Source organism: Bos grunniens, chromosome 6 (assembly GCF_055505025.1).
Source record: "Bos grunniens cultivar Pamir isolate PY7600 chromosome 6, Bosgru_T2T1.0, whole genome shotgun sequence".
Taxonomy (NCBI): Eukaryota; Metazoa; Chordata; class Mammalia; order Artiodactyla; family Bovidae; genus Bos; species Bos grunniens.
The window spans coordinates 101325881-101347311 of record NC_141170.1 but is presented as its reverse complement, the minus strand read 5'-3'; the positions used below and the strand labels follow the sequence as shown (position 1 = coordinate 101347311).

Below are 21431 nucleotides of genomic sequence, written 5' to 3'. Positions count from 1 at the left end.
CCTGAGCATTGCTAATTAACTGAAACACTTGAGAGCCTGAGGAAATGACCCTTGTTAACATAAACTGAAAGTTAAAGGGAAGGTGAAAAAGAGAGGCACGTAGGTTCCCTAAAATGATGCTTTTTGTTTTATAGGCAGGAATTTTCTAAATAGAATGATAGCTTATATTCTTCCTTGACGTTCTGTTCATCAGCTTGGCTTGGGAAATTGCAAGGTTCATGGATAATGTATTGACTGATTATGCTATTCATTAGTATGTTGCATAACCATTCCTAAAACATAAACACAGATGATGATGGGGCGGACGTTGGGGGCGGAGAGTGGCAGGTTCTGTGTTGCTTTCTCATTTGGCTATTTGCTTGACATTTCTCACACCTGTGTCTCAGGCCCTGTGGCCTGTTCCAGGTCAACTTTTCCAACCTAATGAGAGAAGTTATTAACCACTGGATAATCAGAAAATGGGCTGCATCATGGTTAGATGAAAGAAAATAGGGTTTAGTCCTGCCTTTCTTATTGACTTTGTGGTGTTGGACTTCCCTGAGCTTTCTTATCCTTGTCTAAAAAATGGGGATATTAATAATACTTTTCTTCCAGGGTGATACCAAGATCCAAATGAGACAAGGAACGTGCAGACATCTTGTAAACTAATGTAAATTGGTTTTGTCATAGTTCAGTTCGGGCTTTTCCCCCCCAGGATATCAGCCTTTCCTTAGAGTGCTCATTCATAGCTAGACCAAACTGCCAGTGCTGCGTCCTCTTTGCAGTAAAGTACTTACAGGATACCTGGAATCTAGATTCCAGGGTTCCTCAGCGTTTGTTGTTTTGTAGGACCATCACTCTGTAGCCATATGACTAACAGCGCTTACAGGTACTGAATATCAGCTCAGACTGCCAGTGCAGACTCTGGGCTGGCCTTCTGGTGCATGTGTTCCTAGGTCAGGAGGCCACTATCTCCCTGCCCAGTGACAGGGGACTGCCACTTCTTAAGTCAACTGGGTTTGTCTTTGAAGGTTAATGTAGTGGTGGAGAGTCCAGGTAGACTTGGGGTGCAGGAGTACACAGTGGTACCTGTGTTTGCTGCAGAAAGGGAGAGCCCTCAGTGGAATTTTGGCAGGATGACTCATCTCATCTGGAAGTTCTGTTTCTTAATCATAATTAGCACAATCTTACAGGTCCTTGGCCTGGGAAAAATTGGTTTAAAGACAATTAAAATGTTCCTGCCCTCTAATGTACATGTGTTTTACAAGCTTTATGAATGTTCCTTCAGATTACCAGTACACACTGCCAGCAAGCCCATGCCCAATCCGAAGTGTGACATTGAGCCATCTTCAAACTGAGTTTTTAAATGTTCAGGTAAATAAGTCATCTCTGATCATACACAGTACTTTCTTTGCTTCTTGACATTCTTCTTCCTTTCTCCTGTTTACCCCTAGAAGAAACAGAACTTCAAAATATAAAACTATTGAAATTCAAAGCTTTAGAACCCTTGGGATCACAGAATCAGTGGTTCTGGAGACAGCATTGAAGATACTCAGGCCCACACTTTTATCATTTGTTGATGGCAAGAATCCAACCCTCAGACTCAAAAACATTAAGCTGTTGCACCTGATTCCTGTCTGCCCACCCCTCACATGTGTTCACCTCTCTTGCTACCTCTTGTGTTGTGAATCATCTTTGGTCTGTCTTGGCCCCTCAGTATATATATTTGCACTTTCTGTGTTATCAGGTCAATCACTAACTTCAAACATCAGTAAAATATTGGCATTCAGATGGAGTAGGTGACATGTGCTAAATTGAAATATTTATAAATTGAAATATTCTTCATGTGTTTAGATGGACCATATTGTAGTATATTTGCATCAGAGAAAAAACATTCTTAAAAAAGTTATCTTTTTTTAATACATTTTTTAATGTATTTATTCTTGGCTGTGCCAGGTCTTTGTTGCTGTTGGGCTTTTCTCTAGTTGCGGCGAGTGGGGGCTGCTCTATTGCTGTGCACAGTCCTTTCATTTAGGTGGCTTCTGTTGTTGCAGAGCATGGGCTCTGGGGTGAATGGGCTTCAGTAGTTGCAGTACATGGGCTCAGTTGTGGCTAGTTGGCTCTGGAGCACAAGTGCGCTCAGTATTTAACAAACCAAAGCTTTGTTAAAGCAAAAAGTAGAGTGTCTTAAGAATATTCCTTGATTAACCCTTAAATTATTTTTGCTCCTTTATACTTCTCCTTAAAACTCATAATTGCTTTCCAGTATCCCTAAGTTGATTCTCAATTCTCTACAGAGAATTTATGTCCTACTTCTTGAATGAATGTGCTGTAAAGACAGCAGCCTCTCATCTCCCTCTTCATTAGTATTTAGCCCAATACCAGGTTCTGTGCAGTTGACCCGGATAGTTGCACTTTGAGATACTGCCCTCATGCTGGAAGCTGCATTTGTTAATGCACATATGACATAGTTTCAATTATTTGCTTTTCTGTGTAAAATTCATTTGTTATGGATAACTTTGAAAAATAATTACATTAGGTATTTTATACATTTTTGGGCTACGTGAACTATTTCCATTAGAAGAGGGAAGAAGATGCCCACAGATCTTCTACAGATCTCCTCACTCCTGTCTCCTGACTCGCCCAGTGCTGTTTAGGCCCAGGGGTGGGGAACCAGGCAGAAGTAATCGATGACCAGTGGCCACGTGTTCACAGGGCCTGGGGACATGGATCAGGTCACCTTTGATCATATAAAATGATAATCTTTGGAATTTCTTATTCTGAAATGGTTTCAGACAAAGGTAAGGATATGTTTCTGTTACTTGCAAAGAGAAATAAGGAGAGAAAAGTCTGTTTCACCTGGCGATTTAGGAAGGGATTCAGTGTTTGCCAGTGGTGTGCCGTTTCGTGTTTAACAACCCGCTTGCGGGGAAGTGGCACTGACTTTTCACATTTGCCAATTTTCATGGTATAAATAATCCCACCATGGCCAATTTCAAGCTACCAACATAGTATTAACAGGTTCTCAAAATTCCTGAAAATGTAGCAGTCAGCTCTAGAGAGCTAGGAGAAGCCAGCTGCAACACACTGCTGTAAATTAACAGTCACCTAGGTTGCTGTTGGGAGAGGTTGTAGGTCAGGCATTCAGTATCTGCCTTCAGTTCATCAGCACGTTTTCCAAAAAAAGATGCAAACTAATTTCATAAAGGACATTTACTATTCAAATAGATGCTACAAAATGTAGTTTATCTTTGATTTTATATTCACGGGAGTATCCTTTTTCAACAACAGAGAATAGTTATTGTCATCTCTGCTACTCTACTTTTCCACTGGCTGTAGGATATTTTTATTCATAATACATAAGTAGAACTGAATTTTTAGAGTCTTTACATTTTGCTTCCTCTTTTTTATACCATTGAGACAAATATTTTCAAGGAAAGTTTGCTATTCTAGTTTGACTTATTTGGGGGGTTTTAGATGAATCAAAATGTGGCGAATTACATAACAAAATCCTCTTAATGTAATCTACTTCTTTTGTCACTCAGGTTTTATGCCTCAGTTTCAACTCATTTCAAGATTTTGTCTTCAAATCCAAAACAAAAGGTTCTTTTTCCTTGACTCATATAAGTATATCCTATAAATAGTGATGTCTATAGCATAATTTTCACTCAAGATAAATTCTAGTGGTTTTTTTTTCAGACAATATACTCTGATGTGAGATGAGAAAGATGGTTACCTATCAAAGACTGAGTTAATCATTAACTCTGAAAATGTGTATTAGGTGTTTTTTAAAACAATCTGTGCTGACAAGTTGAAGAAGTTATATATAACTGCTGTGCAAATCACCATTTATTCAAAAGGCTCACTGACCTATAAAACACAGATATTCTTCCTTTTGTGCTATATAATATGAAATGCTATAGTTTTATATTATGTCATCTAAATATTTGGTTTTAAGCTTACTGACTTGGCCCTCAGTATGAGATATTAGAACCTAATGTTTGATTGCCAGCTCTGCCATGAAACTTTTCTGATTTTCAGTTTCCTTATCCATAAGTTTCCTTTTCTATAAAAGGAACTTTTGTTAACAAACATGCCCTTTTTTGTTTATTTGTCTTAAGTCACATTGGAGTACAGTAGGGAAAGGTGCATTCTTACCTACAGATTTTGAAACTATGAAGCAGAGCTGCCTGTTAGAAATATAATGTAAATCCGTAACTGTAAGTCATACATGTAATTTTAAATTTTCTAGTAGCCCCATCAGAAAGGTAGAGAACTTGTAAAATTAATTTTAGTAATAACTTTAACATAGTATAACCAAAATGTTATTTCAATATATAATCAATATGAAAAGTTACTGAGATATTCTACATTCTTTTTTCCACAGTAAATGTGTGAAATCCAGTGTTTTATAATGATAGCACATCTACATTTGGACTAGCTACATTTCAAGCCCTCAGAAGCTGGTGACCACTGGCTACCATGTTGGACAGCATGGCTGCGTAGAATAACTTCATAAAGCTTATCTTGGAGCATAAATGTGACATTCATACATTCATAGAAAATGAGTTGCTTTTCCTAATAAGCTTTAGCTTTCAATTCAAGTTATATAGTTAGTAGCCAAACCCTAAATAATTTGTAGTTTTTCCTTTGATTTCTGAAAGACTCTTCAGCAAATTCTATAGAAAAATGAGGATTCCCGCAGACTTAAATATTTTAAGCTGGAACTATTTTACACATATGGTACTTACTGAAATCAGACCACTTGATGGGACAAAATTGGCTCATAAGCCTTCTTACTACTGTGTGTAAATGCTTCAAACCTGATCTTAAAACAAAAGTCAATTTTATTTAAACTAAAATAAAGCAAATGCTTTTCATAGTTATTTTACATGTCAAGGATCCCTTTTCAGTATGAAAATACCAGGTTTAAGCCTGTTGGCCCTTGCTGCTATGGAATTTTGTACCATCCATTTGCAGCCTGAGCACAGGTAAGCTCATCTGCCCTCCTGGGTAGCTGTGGGACTTCCCTGCCCTCAACGCCACGCAGTGTCCCCAGTTCCTCCTCCCCCGAGGAGATCTCGAGTCGCTCAGCGTCATGGCCTGAACCTTCTGAGTGCCGTGGGGAAATCTTCCAGCCCCCTGAAACTGCATAATAGATCCTTCTGTGTTGACAGTGGGAACTTACCTTCCCTTTACATATGCTTTCCCTAGGGCAGTGGGTGGAGAGTCTCTAACCAGCCTGTGCTCAGACCAGCCCCAGAAAACCTGCTGGAGTCCGTTGAGAATGGATGGCTGGTGAGGTTAGAGGAGAACTTGCAGGGGTCCACTTGCCCCAAAGCAGTGTCCACTCTGTGGTTTCGGAGCTCCTGGAGTTGCCTCAGTGCGCCCTGTCCCGTTGCCTGTCGTCGTCACGCAGCCTTGTCACAGTGACAGAGGAGACACCGCCTGCCGCTCCTGCCCCACGCGCTCCGTGGCAGACACAACGCCCTTGCCCTGCTTCTCAACCTGCCCTCACCGACGCGGTTGCATTCCATTATTTCCCAGTGACCTACACAAACACCACTTTGAACAAGCTGAGTAAACTCCAGCTTAGTAATAAGAATAGGTTTTTATGCAGTGATTGCTGAAGCGCTTCTCTCCAGCTTAGTAATTAGAATAGATTTTTATGCAGTGATTGCTGAAGCGCTTCTCTCTTAGAACAGTGTTTAATCTCGGGTCCACGGACTGCTCCGTTCCCTCTCCGCCCCTGCACACACTGAAACCTCCCGCCCTAGTCCATTGCTGTTTTTGTATAAAAGCTTCCCTCACATCACAACGTCTGTGATCCAGAAAATGTTACAAACCATTGGAATCTCACTCTACCCATGACCTTCCTCTGTAAAATGTTACGTACACATGTGCAACCCATAGCACCCAAGCTTCTCCAGCCAAGCGCCCAGGCAGGTTCCTCCTCCTCATTCTGCCTCCTTGGAATCTAGTGACCCTTCCTTTCTCCTGTGCCTCATAGCTGTATTCAATTTCTGAATTAGCCACCGTCAGGCCTTGCTCATAATATTTTACCACTAACACAGTAAATCTCAAACCTGTTTGTTTTGGTTTTTGGTTTATCTTGAATGACTCTAGTTCTTCCTCTTATACTTTTCAAAGAGCAGTCTTTAACATGAAAAGTGAAGGCAGTGTTCAGAGGATTAGGGGTGTGGTGAAGGTGTTGTGAAATCAAATAATAGGATGTTGCAACTTTACATAATTATAAGCCATTTTCCCTTTTACTCTGATCTTTTCTCAGCTTTACCCCAGTCCATCTATTTATAGACTCCAGTTACTGAAAAGTAGGTCTCTTTTAGGCTTCCCGAATGAGTTATTGCCCTTTGTTGCCATTCTTTTCAGCAGTTCACAGTGATCAGTTCATCTGTTTGGGGTAGAATAGATCTGTATTTAATATGGAGATCCCAAGTATAAAAGTATCACTCATAGGCTGCAGAATACAGGAGACACTCAGTGAACATCCCTTCTCTTGTCTTTTTCACCCAAGCATCCAAGTTTTAACCTATAGCTGTGATGTATTTCCCTTCTACCATGTTTATTTTCTATAGAATTTAGTGCATTACTGCTGCTGCTGCTGCTGCTGCTGCGTCGCTTCAGTCGTGTCTGACTCTGTGCGACCCCATAGAGGGCAGCCCACCAGGCTCCCCCGTCCCTGGGATTCTCCAGGCAAGAACACTGCTGTGGGCTGCCATTTCCTTCTCCAGTGCATGAAAGTGAAAAGTGAAAGTGAAGTCGCTCAGTCGTGTCTGACTCTTCATGTTACTAGTGATTAATAAATGGTATGGGAGTTATCTGACTCTTTATTCACCCTAAAGGGTCAGATAATTAAGCCAAAAACTTTAGGTTAGACAGAACCTTGTGATAAAAGAGTTGCACTTAAATATAAAATAATGATTTCTCTAAAAAATTTTCTTAAAAGGCAAATAATTGGCCAGAATCTTGTATGTTGGTTGTTATCATTCTCTTCAAAATAAATCTGTCCAGAGCCCCAACTCTGTTTAGTTCTTGCTCGTTTCTGATCCTTAAGCCATGACCCGTTGTTAATGTGGAACTTCCCTTGCACATAGCTCTCCCTGATTCCCCTGACGCTGAGAGAAGGCAAGTGGGAGATGCGAGAATCTTCTCTTAACCCTCCCCTCTGAGCCACCACCGCTGTCCGCTCTTGTGTGTGAGTAACACACTGTTGATGACATAGTCCCCAGGTTAAAAAAAGTAAAAAGGAGAGGAGGAAAACACAAAACTAAATCTCAGAACTTTCCAGTGTAACCAGAATAACTGTAACACCAGATAATAACATTTGTAATGGTACTTCATTTTTATCTGCTGAAAATCAGTCAGTGATAACATTTTGCAAACGGAGAGAAAAATGAGAAAGTGAAGTGGTTTATCTGATGACATCAGGTCTTGCAGCATCCTGAGCTGATCAGAGCCATCCTCCATCCGCTCTGTCACTCTCACTGTTGGCTTTAGGAGAGAGTGGCTATGGGGGAGCCCTGACATAGTCACGGGAGCCCTTAGAAAGTGGGTTTTTCCAGTGGTTGTAGAAGAGGAAGTCAGTGTACGGGCTGCTTGACAGGGAATATGAGTCGGCCCATCTGACAAGCAGAAGGGACATGGGACCACCACAAGGAACAGAATTCTCCTAGCAGCAGGAGAGAGCTTGCAGAGCCTCCAGACAGAAACTCGGTCGACACCTGTGACACCCTGAGCCGAGTGCCTGGTGACACCATACCGGATTGGTCCCCGTGGAATCTGTGATTTAAACCCCCACAGTACATTGTGATGTGTTAAGCTGCTGAGAAATTTGCAGTAACTTTAGGCAGCAATAGAAAACATGAGGATCAATCCCTGTTTTTAATTTAAGGGTGTGAATTCTTTCTTAAACAGACTTCTTAGTGTTGAAAGCCTCATTTGGAGTTTAAGTCACAAGAAGTAGGTATTGAATGTCTCCACTTCACCAGGACCTCTGCTCGATGCTCGGGATGAGTTACCAAGACCCGCCCTCTATCTAGTGAGAGGAGACAAGAGCTAGCAATACAGTGTGGCGAGCGCCCGGCACCCTGTCCTGGAGCTGCAAGCACGGAGCCGGTGGGAACCAAGTGTACCCGAGGAAGGGGACGAGGGCTTCTGACAGCAAAGGGCACAAGCTTGTATTCCCAGCCAGTGTGTATCAAGGATTCCTTTGAAGAAAATAATTCAAGTTGAAAGAACGAACATAAGTTTAGGGTTTTATATTGAGTTAAAAGAGTTGAAGGAGTGTGAAAAGTTTTAATGTCATTTTAAAAGATGTGGTGTATATTATGTTTGATTGTTTGCTTTTAAAATTTCTCTTGTAGATTTATAACACCAGCAAATAGAAAGAAAAAAAATGATAACTTAGTACATCATGAAAGCACTTTACCTTTGTACCTCATTAATCGATTTCTTTCTGAGCTTAACTTACCAAATATGGTACTTTTCACCTTGTTAGCTCAGATCATCCACAACCAACAACTCTCTCTGTACTGTTACTTTACCGTAGGCCACGGTTCTCAACGTGTGATCTGTGGCCCCCAGGACTCCTTGAGATAGGAGGTCCCGAGGGCAGAACTGCTCTCATGGTAACAGCAACACATTCATCTTTTCTCCTGTGTTGGCACTTGCATCAATGGCCCGGGAGCAACAGTGGGTAAAACGATTGATGCTTTGGCACCAAATGATACTAATAGTCATTGAATTCTACGTCACAACACCCTCCTAGAGGAAAAAATGCCAGAGTCATTTAGTAATATCCTTGATGAAGCAGTAAAAAAAAAAACATCTTGACCCTTTGACTGCATGACTGGCAGACAAACTGTGGTTCTTTGGACTCTGGCACCTGGCAGATACTTTCTCACAAACGAGCAAGGTAAGTCTCTCTCCTCAGTGAAAACAGTTGATAGCATTTGTTGCCAGTGATAAAATTTGAGCTTTCAAGCAAAAATTAAAATATGAGAAAACGTGTAGCCACTCCTTGTGGTGGTGATTTAGTCACTAAGTCCTGTCCGACTCTTGCGACCCCGTGGACTGTAGCCCGCCAGGCTCCTCTGTCCATGGGATTCTCCAGGCAAGAATACTAGAGTGGGTTGCTGTTTCCTTTTCCAGGGGATCTTCCCGACCCAGGGATTGAACCCCAGTCTCCTGCATTGCAGGCAGGTTCTTTGCCAACTGAGCTACGAGGGAAGCCCATAGGCTTGATAATCAAATCCTTCAAGCTTTTCTGATGAGTGATGATATTAATGAATGTGATTTTTATATTGTATAACAAAATATGTCAACTCAGTGAACACTATTTTCCATATACCCAATGCAAAATGATACATGGATATATTCAAAGTACTCGATAGAACAATCAATTTTAATATAAGAGTAGGAAAAGTGTATTGATAAGGTTTTTGATTCTACATTGCAACTAGCTTTTGAGAAACTACCACTTGTTGAGTTTTGGTTTAGTATCAAAGAAGAATATCCACAGTTATCTGAAGAAATCATTACAATAATCCTTCCCTTTCAACAATGTATCTTTGAGGTCAGATTTTCTTCTTATACTTCAGTCAAGATAACATATCAAAATGGAGATCTGAATGTAAAAGCAGATATAAGAATCCAGTTGTCAAGAAAACAAAAAAAGAATCCAGTTATCTTCTATTAAACCAGTTGCAGAAGGGAGAGTTTGAGGGGTGATTCACATGAAAGAAAGCACAGTTCTAAATTCTAAAATGTGCTGTGTATTAGAGATGAGTGGTTTGAATTTTGAGGAGCAGAGTATTCATTTTTTGGCCCTCTTTCCCCCTTCCTCTTTCCTTTATCCATTCCACAAATATTTGTTGAACATATATTCCGGGACTTGACAGGTGTTTTATTTGCATTGTTCAGTAAGCCTCACCTTCATCTTGTGAGGTATGATTCCACCCATTTTACACGTGGGAATACTGAGATTCTGAAAAGCTACATGAAGTACCTAAGTAAGCATAGCGCCTGAGTGGCATTTGAATGTTGGGGATTTGAACTCTGCCTCCAGTTCCCGTGTACTTGAATATACAACTGTATTATTGCTCATTGCATGCACTTGGCAACAAGAGGATGCCAGCACTGGGACACAGGCTGTGGACTTCAGGGTCACCAACTTGGGTTCAAATCCTGTCTCTGCTACTTAACATCCTGTGATCTTGTATGAACTGCTTACCCTCTCAGAACCTTGGTTTTCTTCTCTGTGAAACATAAATCACAACACCTGACTTAGGGGTACCTTCTGGATTAAGTGAGGAAACATATGGAAATCGTCACCATATAGGGAAGTGGGAACATGGAGGGCCCTCCACACCGTTTGATTTTAGCAGCGGTTCCAGCGCTCTGCTTGGAGTCCTGCTGGTGACATCAGCCTTCTCCAAGTGGCCCATGGTCCTTTCCAGACTCTTCATCACAGTAGGGCCCAGGGCAGGCCACACTCAGCTGGCAGGGTGGTTTGGAGCAGCAGTGGAGAGAGGGGCTGAGTGGTGAGTAGTGTGGGGCGGGACGAGCAGGACGTGAGTGCCTGACCGTGCCAGCACAAGTTCTGTCCCCTCTGATTATGAAGTAGCTGTGCCCAGAAGAACTCTGCCTCCTCATCTATAAATGCACTCGCCCACCTCTGTGGGTGAGTGCCACAGATGCAAAGGCACGGCTATAAGGAAGGCGCTTCCTGGGTGTCCAGTACACGTTAATTCCTTTCCCTACAACATGTTCCTTCATTTCTTTGGGAGAATATTCCAGATGTCCAATAGAAACCATTCCTTTGCCTCCAGAATTGGGCTCATGGAATATTTGTCCTTTGTGAACGTTAAGAGTTTTTCCAGTTCCTGCTCAGGAAGTCTGCAAAGTCCTGGAGCTCATCATTATCTGGAGGGGGGAGAAGGGGGGCAGGGGCGGGGAACGGCTGCATCACAACCAGTCATGGTCTTAGATGTGACAGTCACATCAGATCTGAGTCAGGTGTTTACTGTGGTGGAGCTTAGGAAAGTTTTCCAGGTTACTTTAGAGTTCTCATTAACACAAAAATTATTGTATCCTTTTGGGGTATATTAAATCTGTTCTTTGTGAGAAGGCTTGAGAAGCTCAGATTTCTCAGACAGGGAAGGGAAAGCACGATACAAAATAATTTGGCTACTATTTCACAAACACCAGACTTCTTCAGAGTTTAATACAAAGTAAAGTGCCACCATAACAATTCAGGCCAGGTGAAATTCCTCATCATAATAAGTTGGTGGAGTGTTAAAATTCCCCTGGCTTCAGTTGATCAAACGTACAGCCAATTGAAATGGAACTCAAGACCCTCACACACATCCTGTTCCTGCATGGTGAGTTTAGTGGAAATCTGGTTACATGAAAAATGGGGACTGCTCCCTGGCCAGCAGGTTTCTCCCCGAATCCCTCCACTTACCAGCAGGCCCATGGCCTGAGCCAGGAGGAAGCTGAACCATTTTTTAGTCCTTCCCAGAACCGCATCCTCAGAGGCTGCCAGCAGGTACGACAGCCCAAGTTACTGCCAGCTGCGAGTGGGTCATTTCTGGGAATGCTGCTGTGGGGGTGGCTCTCAGGGTCCCTAAGTGGCACCCACTTGGTGTCCACAGGAGGTGTGGGTTTTATTGGCTATGATGTCAGAGCCGTCTTTACCTGCAGGGACCAGCCTGGGTGGCAACCAAGCTGGCTTTCTCGGAGTGTTTTCCAACCCCGGACAGAAAGGTGGCGGTTGAGCGGGTGCAGCTCTGACCGCTCCGGCTGAGGTGCCTCTTTGTCTGACGTGATTCCTGTGCCGGGGACGGAGACCACACGCTCATTTCACGGATGTCATGTACTGTCAGCTGTGGTCCACTCTGCATCCAAGATTTTATGAACTGGGCACTTGAGGGAGGCCACGTGGTGTACTGGTAATGAACATGGTCTCTAGAGCCAGGCGTCCTGCATCTGAACCTGGCTTTGCCACTGGCCGGCTCTGGGCCTCTGGGAAAGTTACTTACCTTCTCTGTACTTCATTTTCCTCCTCCGGAAGAGGCAGATAATGGCGTCTATAAAGTACTGTACTTGGCTAAGTGTGATTTGCTGTAATTATTGTGTGCTACATGGGTAGGGTGGTCTGATGGTAGGTTTTCCAGTTTGGAAAAGTACTGTGGGCTTCCTCCTGTGTGGGTGCTGACTATAGACAGGAGAGTTGTCTTCTCAAATCCATCCTTGATATTTTGTACCCACCACCCCGCCCTTGCTTCCAGTACCTGCTCATTCCATCTTTTACCTTTGCTCCCTGCCGGGGATGTGTAGCTGGAATCAGTAGATGAAAGTCTGTGGCCTGACTTGGCCATATGCTGCTATGTGAGCTTAGACAAGGTACTGAACCCCCTCTGAGCAGGCATGGAGGATTTGGGACAACTTGAGGCTGCCAGGTATCTTGTACAGGTGGAGTAATTGTGCATTCTGTTTTCCCGAGATGATCGAGGAAGGAACACTTGTTGGGACTATCTGGTGGTTCTCTGGAAGCTAAGACTTACCTGATTGTCCCTTTGAATGAAAAAGAATCCGCGCCCCCCATACAGGGAGACGTGTGCTGGGAAAAGCACAGGGCAGGGTGGGGAAGGATCCAGAACACTGGGGTCCACTGGTGCTGTTCCGGCTGCGCAGGACCCAGCAGAGTACCAGCCAAAAAAGATGGAGTTTCCCTCCTGCTTGGTCTCGTGGTACTGAGTGCAGTAGGGGTTTCTGTTCCCGCTGTCTTCGCAGTGACCCTGTATTCCTGGAGTTGTGCAGCGAGCAGAGCCGTCTTATTTTAAGTGCTGACAGTAGCCACGACGTGAATACCCATCCCTGTTGACCTCTGATTCTCAGCTTCCTGTCTTGGCAAATAAAAATCTTGGCCCAAATGAACTTGTGATTTCTTTCAGCTTTAATATGATACAAAGGGATACAGATACACACTCCCTATTCTTATCACCTGGTTCTTCTTCATAGTGCTTGATGCAGTCTTTTTAGATTTTGCTTTGGGTTTTTTGTTCTGTTTTTTACATACTTCTTTTGTGTCTCCAACACCTGCATCCCCATTTTGAGGCACCTAGAAAGGATGCTGCCATGTACAAGGACAGCAGCACCAGATCTCATCTGGCACATTTTAGGTGTTAACGAATATACGCGTATGCCCACATAGACACCTGTAACCAGGCATTATAATATAGTTTCATAAATTTGTCTGTAGAAACTGAGCGGTCAATTATTCTTTCTTTCCTCACTTACTCTCCTCCCCAGTATACAGCACATTGTTATTTGAAGATTCAAAGACTAGAATTAAGAATGGTTATATAGGGAGTTTGGGATTGGCATGTGTACACTGCTGTATTTAAAATGCATAATCAACAAGGACCTACTGTATAGCACAGGGAACTCTGCTCAGTATTATGTAATGACCTAAATGGGAAAAGAATTTGTAAAAGAACAGATACATGTATATGTGTAACTGAATCACTTTGCTGCACACCTGAAACTGAGACATTACTCATCAACTATGCTCCAATATAAAATTTAAAAATTAAAAAAAAAAAAACCCAAGGGCAGATGGGGAATCAATGGTTATATTTTCTGTCTTAAAACTTGCACAAAGTAGCGGTGCCCAGGTTCTCACCTTGTGTGAGCAGGTAGTATCAAGGGACAGTAACTCCTGACGTCAGAGGAAGCCCACAGTTCAGGGCTGAGGACACTTGACTGGGAAGGTGCTGTGCCGAGCGTCTGTGGTGTCGGTTGGATCCTTTTATATACACAGCGGAGGTGGTCAGCAGGAGGCAGACTCTAAACCTTAGAATTGTGCTCGCTCATATTATTGAGATTTCATATTGCTTTTATTATTTGGCCACAAAAATGGACATAATCCTTGTTGGCTTTAACACACCTACTAGTACTGCTTTCGCTATACATCTTGCAAAGTATAAGACAAGGCCAGAGCTTAAATTAAAATCCTCAGCTTCTTATCTCCTTCCCACAGGAAAGCAAATCTGTGTTGAAAACCGTAAAATTAAGAGGAGAGCAAGGATAGCATAATTTAGCAAAAATTCATGGCACCAGATTCTGAGCTATATGACTGGAGGGATAGGTCAGACATTAAGAAGATGCTGCCTGCTAATGCAAGTTCCTTAAGGTGGTGCTCTGAAAATAAGAAAGGCACGTAAAATGTGCGTGTGTGTATAATATATATATATATATTTGCAGAAGATTTCTGTAATGCTTTACTCCTTTTAACTACCCTAAGAAAATATCTTTGTAGATCATTTAAATTATGCTTCTTATGAGACTTCTGAAAGGGAACTCGAAACAGTTATTCTCAAGTAGAGTTGAAATGCATTCATTTTAGCATTTGAGTGTTGAGATTTTTGCTTCCATATTTAAAGGGGTTTATAATAATAACATCCTTACACCCACCCACCCCCCACTTCCTCTAGCACTCTAAATTCCTTATATTTGAGAAGCTCATTCTGTGTACTTGGCACCCTGTATCATTAACACTTGAAAAGCATGGAAACTTTTTTTTTTAACCTTTTACACATTTATATGCATAGATGTCTGTGCAGAGGTGTGTAGAGAAAGGCGTGTGGCTTTGATAATGGTGCTCTACTTAATAAACGCCAAGGGCTATAGGAGCTGTGCGAGCTCTGCTGTTAGAGGGGAGCTGGTAATTATAAAATAGGGGGAAATCTAGCAAGGAGAGCATATCATTGTCTAAAAAAGTGTGATTTTCCCCCCCTCGCTTTTTTTTAGTTCATAAGTTTCTTTGGGTGGAGGTTGTAATGATAGGGTGTAAAGAATTACTAACCATAGAGAGAATTAAGAGTTACTAGGATAATTACTCCTGATTTTCCTGAGGATGGTTCTTTCTGTTGGAACCACGTACTTCTTATACCTAATTTGTAAAACAACAACAACAACAAAAAGTGACAGAATCAGTGTATGGAGTGGGTGCAGCCATCACACGCAGGTGTGTCATGGGTTCTCAGCCATTCAGATTTGTCCCTACGCTTTAAGCAGTTTACACTGTGCATTTTTCAGGGACTTACACAAAAGATGTTAATAATACATTCTTTTCTGGAGAAAGTGATTTCACATGTATTTTAGTCTGTAGAATAGTAACAGCCTATTTAAACTAGCATGGTGAAGGCATGTTTGAACTAGTGATTTAGAGAATATTTAGAATTCATTAGAGTTCCTTTTAAATTCATGAGTTACTTATTATTATATTTCTAAATAGATATTTTTCTGAGACAGCCTAAATTAGGAGATGAGTTTAAAATCAGAAACATATTGTGCATATAATTGTATTGAATTGTGTGTGGGGGGTAGTTTCTTTTAAAACAGTCCTCTAATTAGGTTAAACTGCCTGAGTCTTGTTTGTATTACTGATTTGCTTAGTAAGCACTTTATTGAGGGGGCAGTATGCATGGGAGATTCAGCTTTAACCAAACAACAGAATTCCAGATTTCAAATTGAATTCCAAATGAATAACCTGAGCCTTTAATAAGTGTTGCTATTATGTAGTCTTAGAATTTCAAATTAAATAGTATAATTTATTTTTAAACAAATAAGAGACATAAATATGTTAAATATAAATGTCAACAATTTGAAGTGTTCTTATAAGCTATACTTCACATTATGCAGTTAAACCCAAGATTAGAAACTCCGTTTTATCTGTTAATACTTTTGGAACCTAGAGGAACTGAAGATGAGCTAAGCAGCTCTAAGGCATAATAAATGATGGTCATGTTTGATTGGCGAAACTATAGAACATGAAAAAATGGTATAATTTGGTTCTTAAGGATGTACAATTCTGTTTGTGTGCGCATGCTCAGTCGTGTCCAACTCTTTGCAACCCCATGGACCCGCCAGACTCCTCTGTCTGTGGGATTCTTCAGGCAAGAATACTGGGGCTGGTTACCATTTCCTCCTCTAGGGGATCTTCTCGACCCAGGGATCGAACCCACATCTCTTGTATCTCCTGCATTGGCAGGCGGGTTCTTCACTAGCTGAGCCAGATTTACTGCTCTACAACTCTAGGATTATGAATTTTATAAACTAAGATGATGTCATTACAGCAAATTTATATATATGAGGTTGTTTAAAAAGTTGCCTTTCAAGTTGGAGTATTTATTCATTTATCTAGTCATAATGTTTATTGAATGCCCATTTTATGCCAAACATATGTAATGAATAGAGTTACTAAAACATTCATAACTTTTGCTCCAGAAACTGTTTGTTGACTTTAAGCTAAGGAGATAATCCAAAAGGGGTGTAAATATGTATGTATAGAAAATTGATGTCATGGAATAATAGTGACCAATCTAAATCTCCAAAGGGGCCTTGGTTAAATAACTGATCGTTTTCTTGGTGGGATATTCATGTACTCAAGGCGTATTTAACATGAGAAAATCCTGAAAATCTTAAGTGGGTAGAGCAGATGATTTCAGTTGTTTAGGTCTGGAGATAATTCTTGGTTGACTTTTGAGGAGAGAGGAGACAGGAGCTGGGAGTCTGTCTTAACTGTTGTCCTTGTGGTTACTTTGCAGTCAAATAAAGTGCCCGTGGTGCAGCCATCCCACGCGGTCCATCCTCTCACCCCTCTCATCACGTACAGCGACGAGCACTTTTCTCCAGGATCACACCCGTCACACATCCCATCAGATGTCAACTCCAAACAAGGTGAGAGCCTTGCCGCCCAGGCCTCTTTGGAGAAGGAAGAGCCTCGTCTCACCAGTCTGAGTGAGCTCACCGGTGCCTCTGCTCATGTCGTAACACGTGTGTAGGAGATAAGAGTAATGTATTTGATAGCAATTTTTAAATAAGTATACAAGAATTTGTTGTTGGCCTTTTCTTTTTCGGGATTAAAAAAAAAATAGTGAAGGGTCATTTTCACCGTGACAGCTCTGAAGATCTATGATCACAATATAAACCGATATGTTGTGAAAATATATTACAAATTCAGTCCTCAGCGCCTCCTACCATATTCATTTATTTCAGCATGTACTACGTGTTGATGATAGTACTGAAAAAAAAAAGTTAGAAAAGGGACAAAGTAGGAGGTGTTTTTCTTCAAATGTTATACTTTTGAGGCTTGTGATTTCCTTTGGTTTCAGTAATATCCCTGTTGTGTTTTCTTTTCTTTTGGTTGTTTCTCAACAAAAATTATATTTAAAGTACAAAGGGTTTCCCAGGTGGCGCTCGTGGTAAAGAATCCACCCGCCAATGCAGGAGACCTAAGAGACACAGGTTTGATCCCTGGGTCAGGAAGATCCCCTGGAGGAGGGCATGGCAACCCACTCCAGTATTCTTGCCTGGAGAATCCCATGGACAGAGGAGCCTGGCGGCTACAGTCCATAGGGTCACAAAGAGTCGGACACGGCTGAAACGACTTAACACACACACACATAAAGTGCAAAACCATTTCTGTCTAAAGTCAAAACAGACTAAGTGTTGGTCGCTCAGCTGTGTCCAACTCTTCGTTACACCATGGACTATAGCCCACCAGACCCCTCTGTCCATAGGATTTTCCAGGCAGAAATACTAGAGTGGGTCTGCATTCAAAGCAACATGAACCTTATTTTGCTTCTCTACACTGTTACCAAGTTCTGCTTCTGTATCGTTTACAGAGAAACATACACCATAAGAAGTCTCAAAAATCAAAATGCCTGTTTGTAACCTGAGGCGTGAGGGTTGGTTTGGTTGTCGGACGGACACAAAGCACAGGTTCTCGCAGCCTCCTGGTCCCAGCATCCTCCGGAAGACCTTGAGAGAGGGGCAGTGTGTTCACAGGGGAGCCCTTGCTCTCTTCATGCACATACATACTTGGACCTCAGCAGAATCTTGAGGTGTTCAAAATGAAAGATCCTGTAAAGCCATGTGAAGGCAGAGAATGTAAAGGGTAAAGGGGTCAAACATGCCTTCTCCAGCACTTCTCCCTTTTGTCCAGCCCTATCTTGGATGGATCGTGAACAACAGTATTTAGTAAATGTGTTAAAATAACAGTGAAGTTCAGAGGTTGAGTGTTTTTCTCACCTTTCTGAACACTTTTAGGTTAAATATATATCATCTTCACTTCCCACCTTTATTAAAAAGATGACTCTTTGACAATTTAGTAGGACTTTGCTTGCTTGGAGCCCCAGTAGATCTTCTTAGAGAAGGCAAGAATCATTGTGGCGGATGTTTCTGGGTTTGTCTCTGTTTTATTCTCATTTCCAGCCCTTTCTCTCCTGTACTTCCTTTTGTAAAGGACCTCCAAATAATCAGAAACAACAGAGGCAGATCTGTGAATATGTAGTGAGAAAGGAAACTTAAGACAAGTGTCTTAGGAAGAAAGCTGAGTTTGAGAGGAAAGCTCGAGAATGTGACCTTGGGTGTGGCAAGTTTGAGGTCCCTTTGGGATGTCTGAAGGGAAATGTGCAGGTCACAGCCCCAGCGCAGGGCCTAAGCTGGAGATGCATGTCTGGGGACCATAAAGATGCGGATGACAGTTAAAGATAGGTGTAAAAGCCCCAGACAAGCTATTATCAAAAAGAATCCAAGAGTATGTTTTATTTAGTTTTAAACTATTTCTTTACATAACAATTACATAGTATTTACCTTATCCCAGTCCCCGTTCAGAGCACTTTGAAATGAACTTACTTAAAAGAAAAACATTATAAAAAATTTTAAAAGAGTAACACACGATAGTTCAGTAGTTTTTCTCTCACAAATTCTAGGAGAGTTTAGTTTTTAAAACAAATTTTTCTAACTGGCTACCAATTACAATTGCATTTTCTCTTCTGTTTCCATATCTTACTGCTACCCTACCTTGTTTAACCTTAATAATTGTAATTTATCATTACTCCTCAAACCTTTTCTTTTAAACAAACTTTTCAGAACTAGAGAAGGGACTGGGGGCATGACCAGAAACTGCTTGCAATTTCTTTGAAATATTTTGTGCTAAAAATCTGTGATTTTTGCATTCTACTCTATGATACTGTTTGCTTTTGTTGTAATATAAAAATCCTGTTTTTAATTACTTTTTTGTCATAGACTTAATGTATCCCATCACTATGTAGGTAGGGGGATATAAAACCTTGGTTTAAGAATCAATTTACATGATCTTGAGTTTGTATCATTCCACTTGGGTACAATCATCACCAAAAAATAAGTATGAGGGAGAAAAGTCTAACACTTACTGGGTCTCTTGGCTTTACTCTTCTCTCCCCTGCCTGCCTTTTGGTTCTATCATGTACAGCTGGTTACAGCATGGTGGTACTAAGCTGCTGATTTCAAAGTTCCTGGGAGGCTGGTTAGCTTTATCCCCTGAAATAAAAAAAAAAGAAACTCATGTTCATACTCTAACTCTAGTTGGGCTTATTCAATAAATACAAACAGTTTGTCAGCAGAACACATTCTTATTTTTAAGAAAATAGCTTTAGGTTAATTTCCTGTTAGGAATCACACTAGTTTTTACGCACGTGTGTTAGGGTAGGGTGGTGGGTGCAGGTGTAGGTGTAAGAAGAAGAAAGGAAGCTAATATCCATCATTTTGTTCCTCTCATTGTGTCTGATAAAAATGTTAAGAGGAAGAGCTTTTAGGAAATCCTGGGTTTATGTACCTGTTTATGTACTTGTGCCCTTGTAAATAACAGCAAACATGCAACACAGCACTTACCAGGCACTTTTCTTTATTATATATGAATGCATGTACTTCTCAGAACAACCTCTATTTCGTTTTTATTCTGATTCTGCAGAATAATAATTAAACAACTTCCTCAAGAGCATACAGTTAGTGAGTGGCAGAACTACTGTATCATGCAGTCTGAGAGCAGAATCATTTTAGCTGTATTTATAAAAGTTAAAAACATTTAAGGATGTATTGCATATAGCCTCCAGCATATATGCCGTGCTTAATCACTCAGTGGTTTCCATCTCTTTGTGACCCCATGGACCATAGCTCTCCAGACTCCTCTGTCCATGGGGATTCTCCAGGTAAGAATACTGAAATGGGTTGCCATGCCCTCCTCCAGGGGACCTTCCCAACCCAGGTTTCCCCCATTGCAGGCAGATTCTTTACCATCTGAGCCACCAGGGGATCCCATATTATAAGTGCTCAATAAATACTCGTTAAATAAATGCTGTGTGGCACAGGAGTTGGTAGAGAGGCACACACTTTTAGGAATCTTTGGAAACGGGATCTTAAGACAACAGTGAGCTATTTAGAAAACACAGATCCACTTTCTTCTGCTCGTGTAATGACCTAAGCCATACCGTGTGTGTGCGTGCAAATGGCTTATAGTACTGACCCGGCGTGGGTAATGTGTCCTTTTGTTTCACTTGTTCGTTTGTTTAGTCACTCAGAATTGTATTCAGAGCCTCCTCTGGGAGACAGCCATGGTTTGATACACAGATAAGGGAAAAAATGTTCTCTTTTTTCCCAGCAGTGTATAAGCTCATACAGGAAATCATTTGCACAAACTCACCGTAAAACATAATGAAGAACATCTTAAGTACCACGTTAAAAGTACAAATAAAATGTTGTAGATTCTAAGAAGAAAGACTTCTCACAGCAGTAAGAGAGAATAGTTCATGAGAGAAAGTTATCTGAAATATGAGTAGCATTTTAATAGAAACAGTCAAATTAAATACCCAGCATAGGAACTAGCATGTAGCAGGTGCTAAGTAAATGGCAGTTCCCTTGTTTGTTTTTAAGCAGTAAAATCAAATCCAAATACGAAAAAAAATTGTGTTTTTTCTTCTGTCAAGTTATTCCTACACCAGATCACAAATGCACTGTTGTCAGTGTGCTTAAAAACACAGATAGTGTGGAGAGCATGTTTCAAGCTCCTCTGCTCAGAGACATGTGACTGAAAGCAGTTTGTTTCTCTGCATCCCAGAGATAAGATCCCAGGACAAGTCATATTTTTTAGGCACCTAAACAGTCACTTCATCTCCCTAACAAAGGGGTTAAAGTAGACCATTCACACAGTTCAGCCTCTAATTATGATTTCCAAGTTCAAGTTTCCACAAAGTTCCCAATGTTCTTCTGTGTTGGTCAGGTTTTTCTTTTCAAGACTGAGCAACCCCCCTGCAGAACGAGAGCTGTGGAGAATCTGGAGATGAGGGAGGCAGCAAGTTGGAGAGACTGCCCTATGATTCTGCTATGTGCCCCCTGGTGCCCCTGCCTCCCCAGGCCCAAGTTAAAACAAATCCCAAGGGCTCCTCTTGTGATCAAAAGAAGCAGTATTGACAGCTTTTTTATAAAGGGAGTTTATGGTAACTCTGCTAAAGTGAACTCCCAGCTTCCATAAAAACAGTTGCCAGGGGCTCTGCTTCAGTGAGAGAGAGTAGATCCACAGAACTGCCTTAGGTCCTATTGTATGC

The 21431-nt window shown here is 41.4% G+C and overlaps 1 protein-coding gene across 12 annotated transcripts in view; it reads left to right on the top strand.

Moving 5' to 3' along the window:
- Nucleotides 1-21431, top strand: part of LEF1 (lymphoid enhancer binding factor 1) — a 115993-nt gene that overhangs the window by 60387 nt on the left and 34175 nt on the right. For 11 of the 12 annotated variants that reach the window (XM_086406997.1, XM_086406998.1, XM_086406995.1 and 8 more), the window contains exon 4: nt 16614-16746. In XM_086406997.1, coding sequence (XP_086263123.1) covers nt 16614-16746 — 133 coding nt within the window. Of the gene's footprint in view, nt 1-5193; nt 5535-16613; nt 16747-21431 lie in introns of those variants that run through there. The other variant, XM_086407007.1, reaches the window with a different exon arrangement.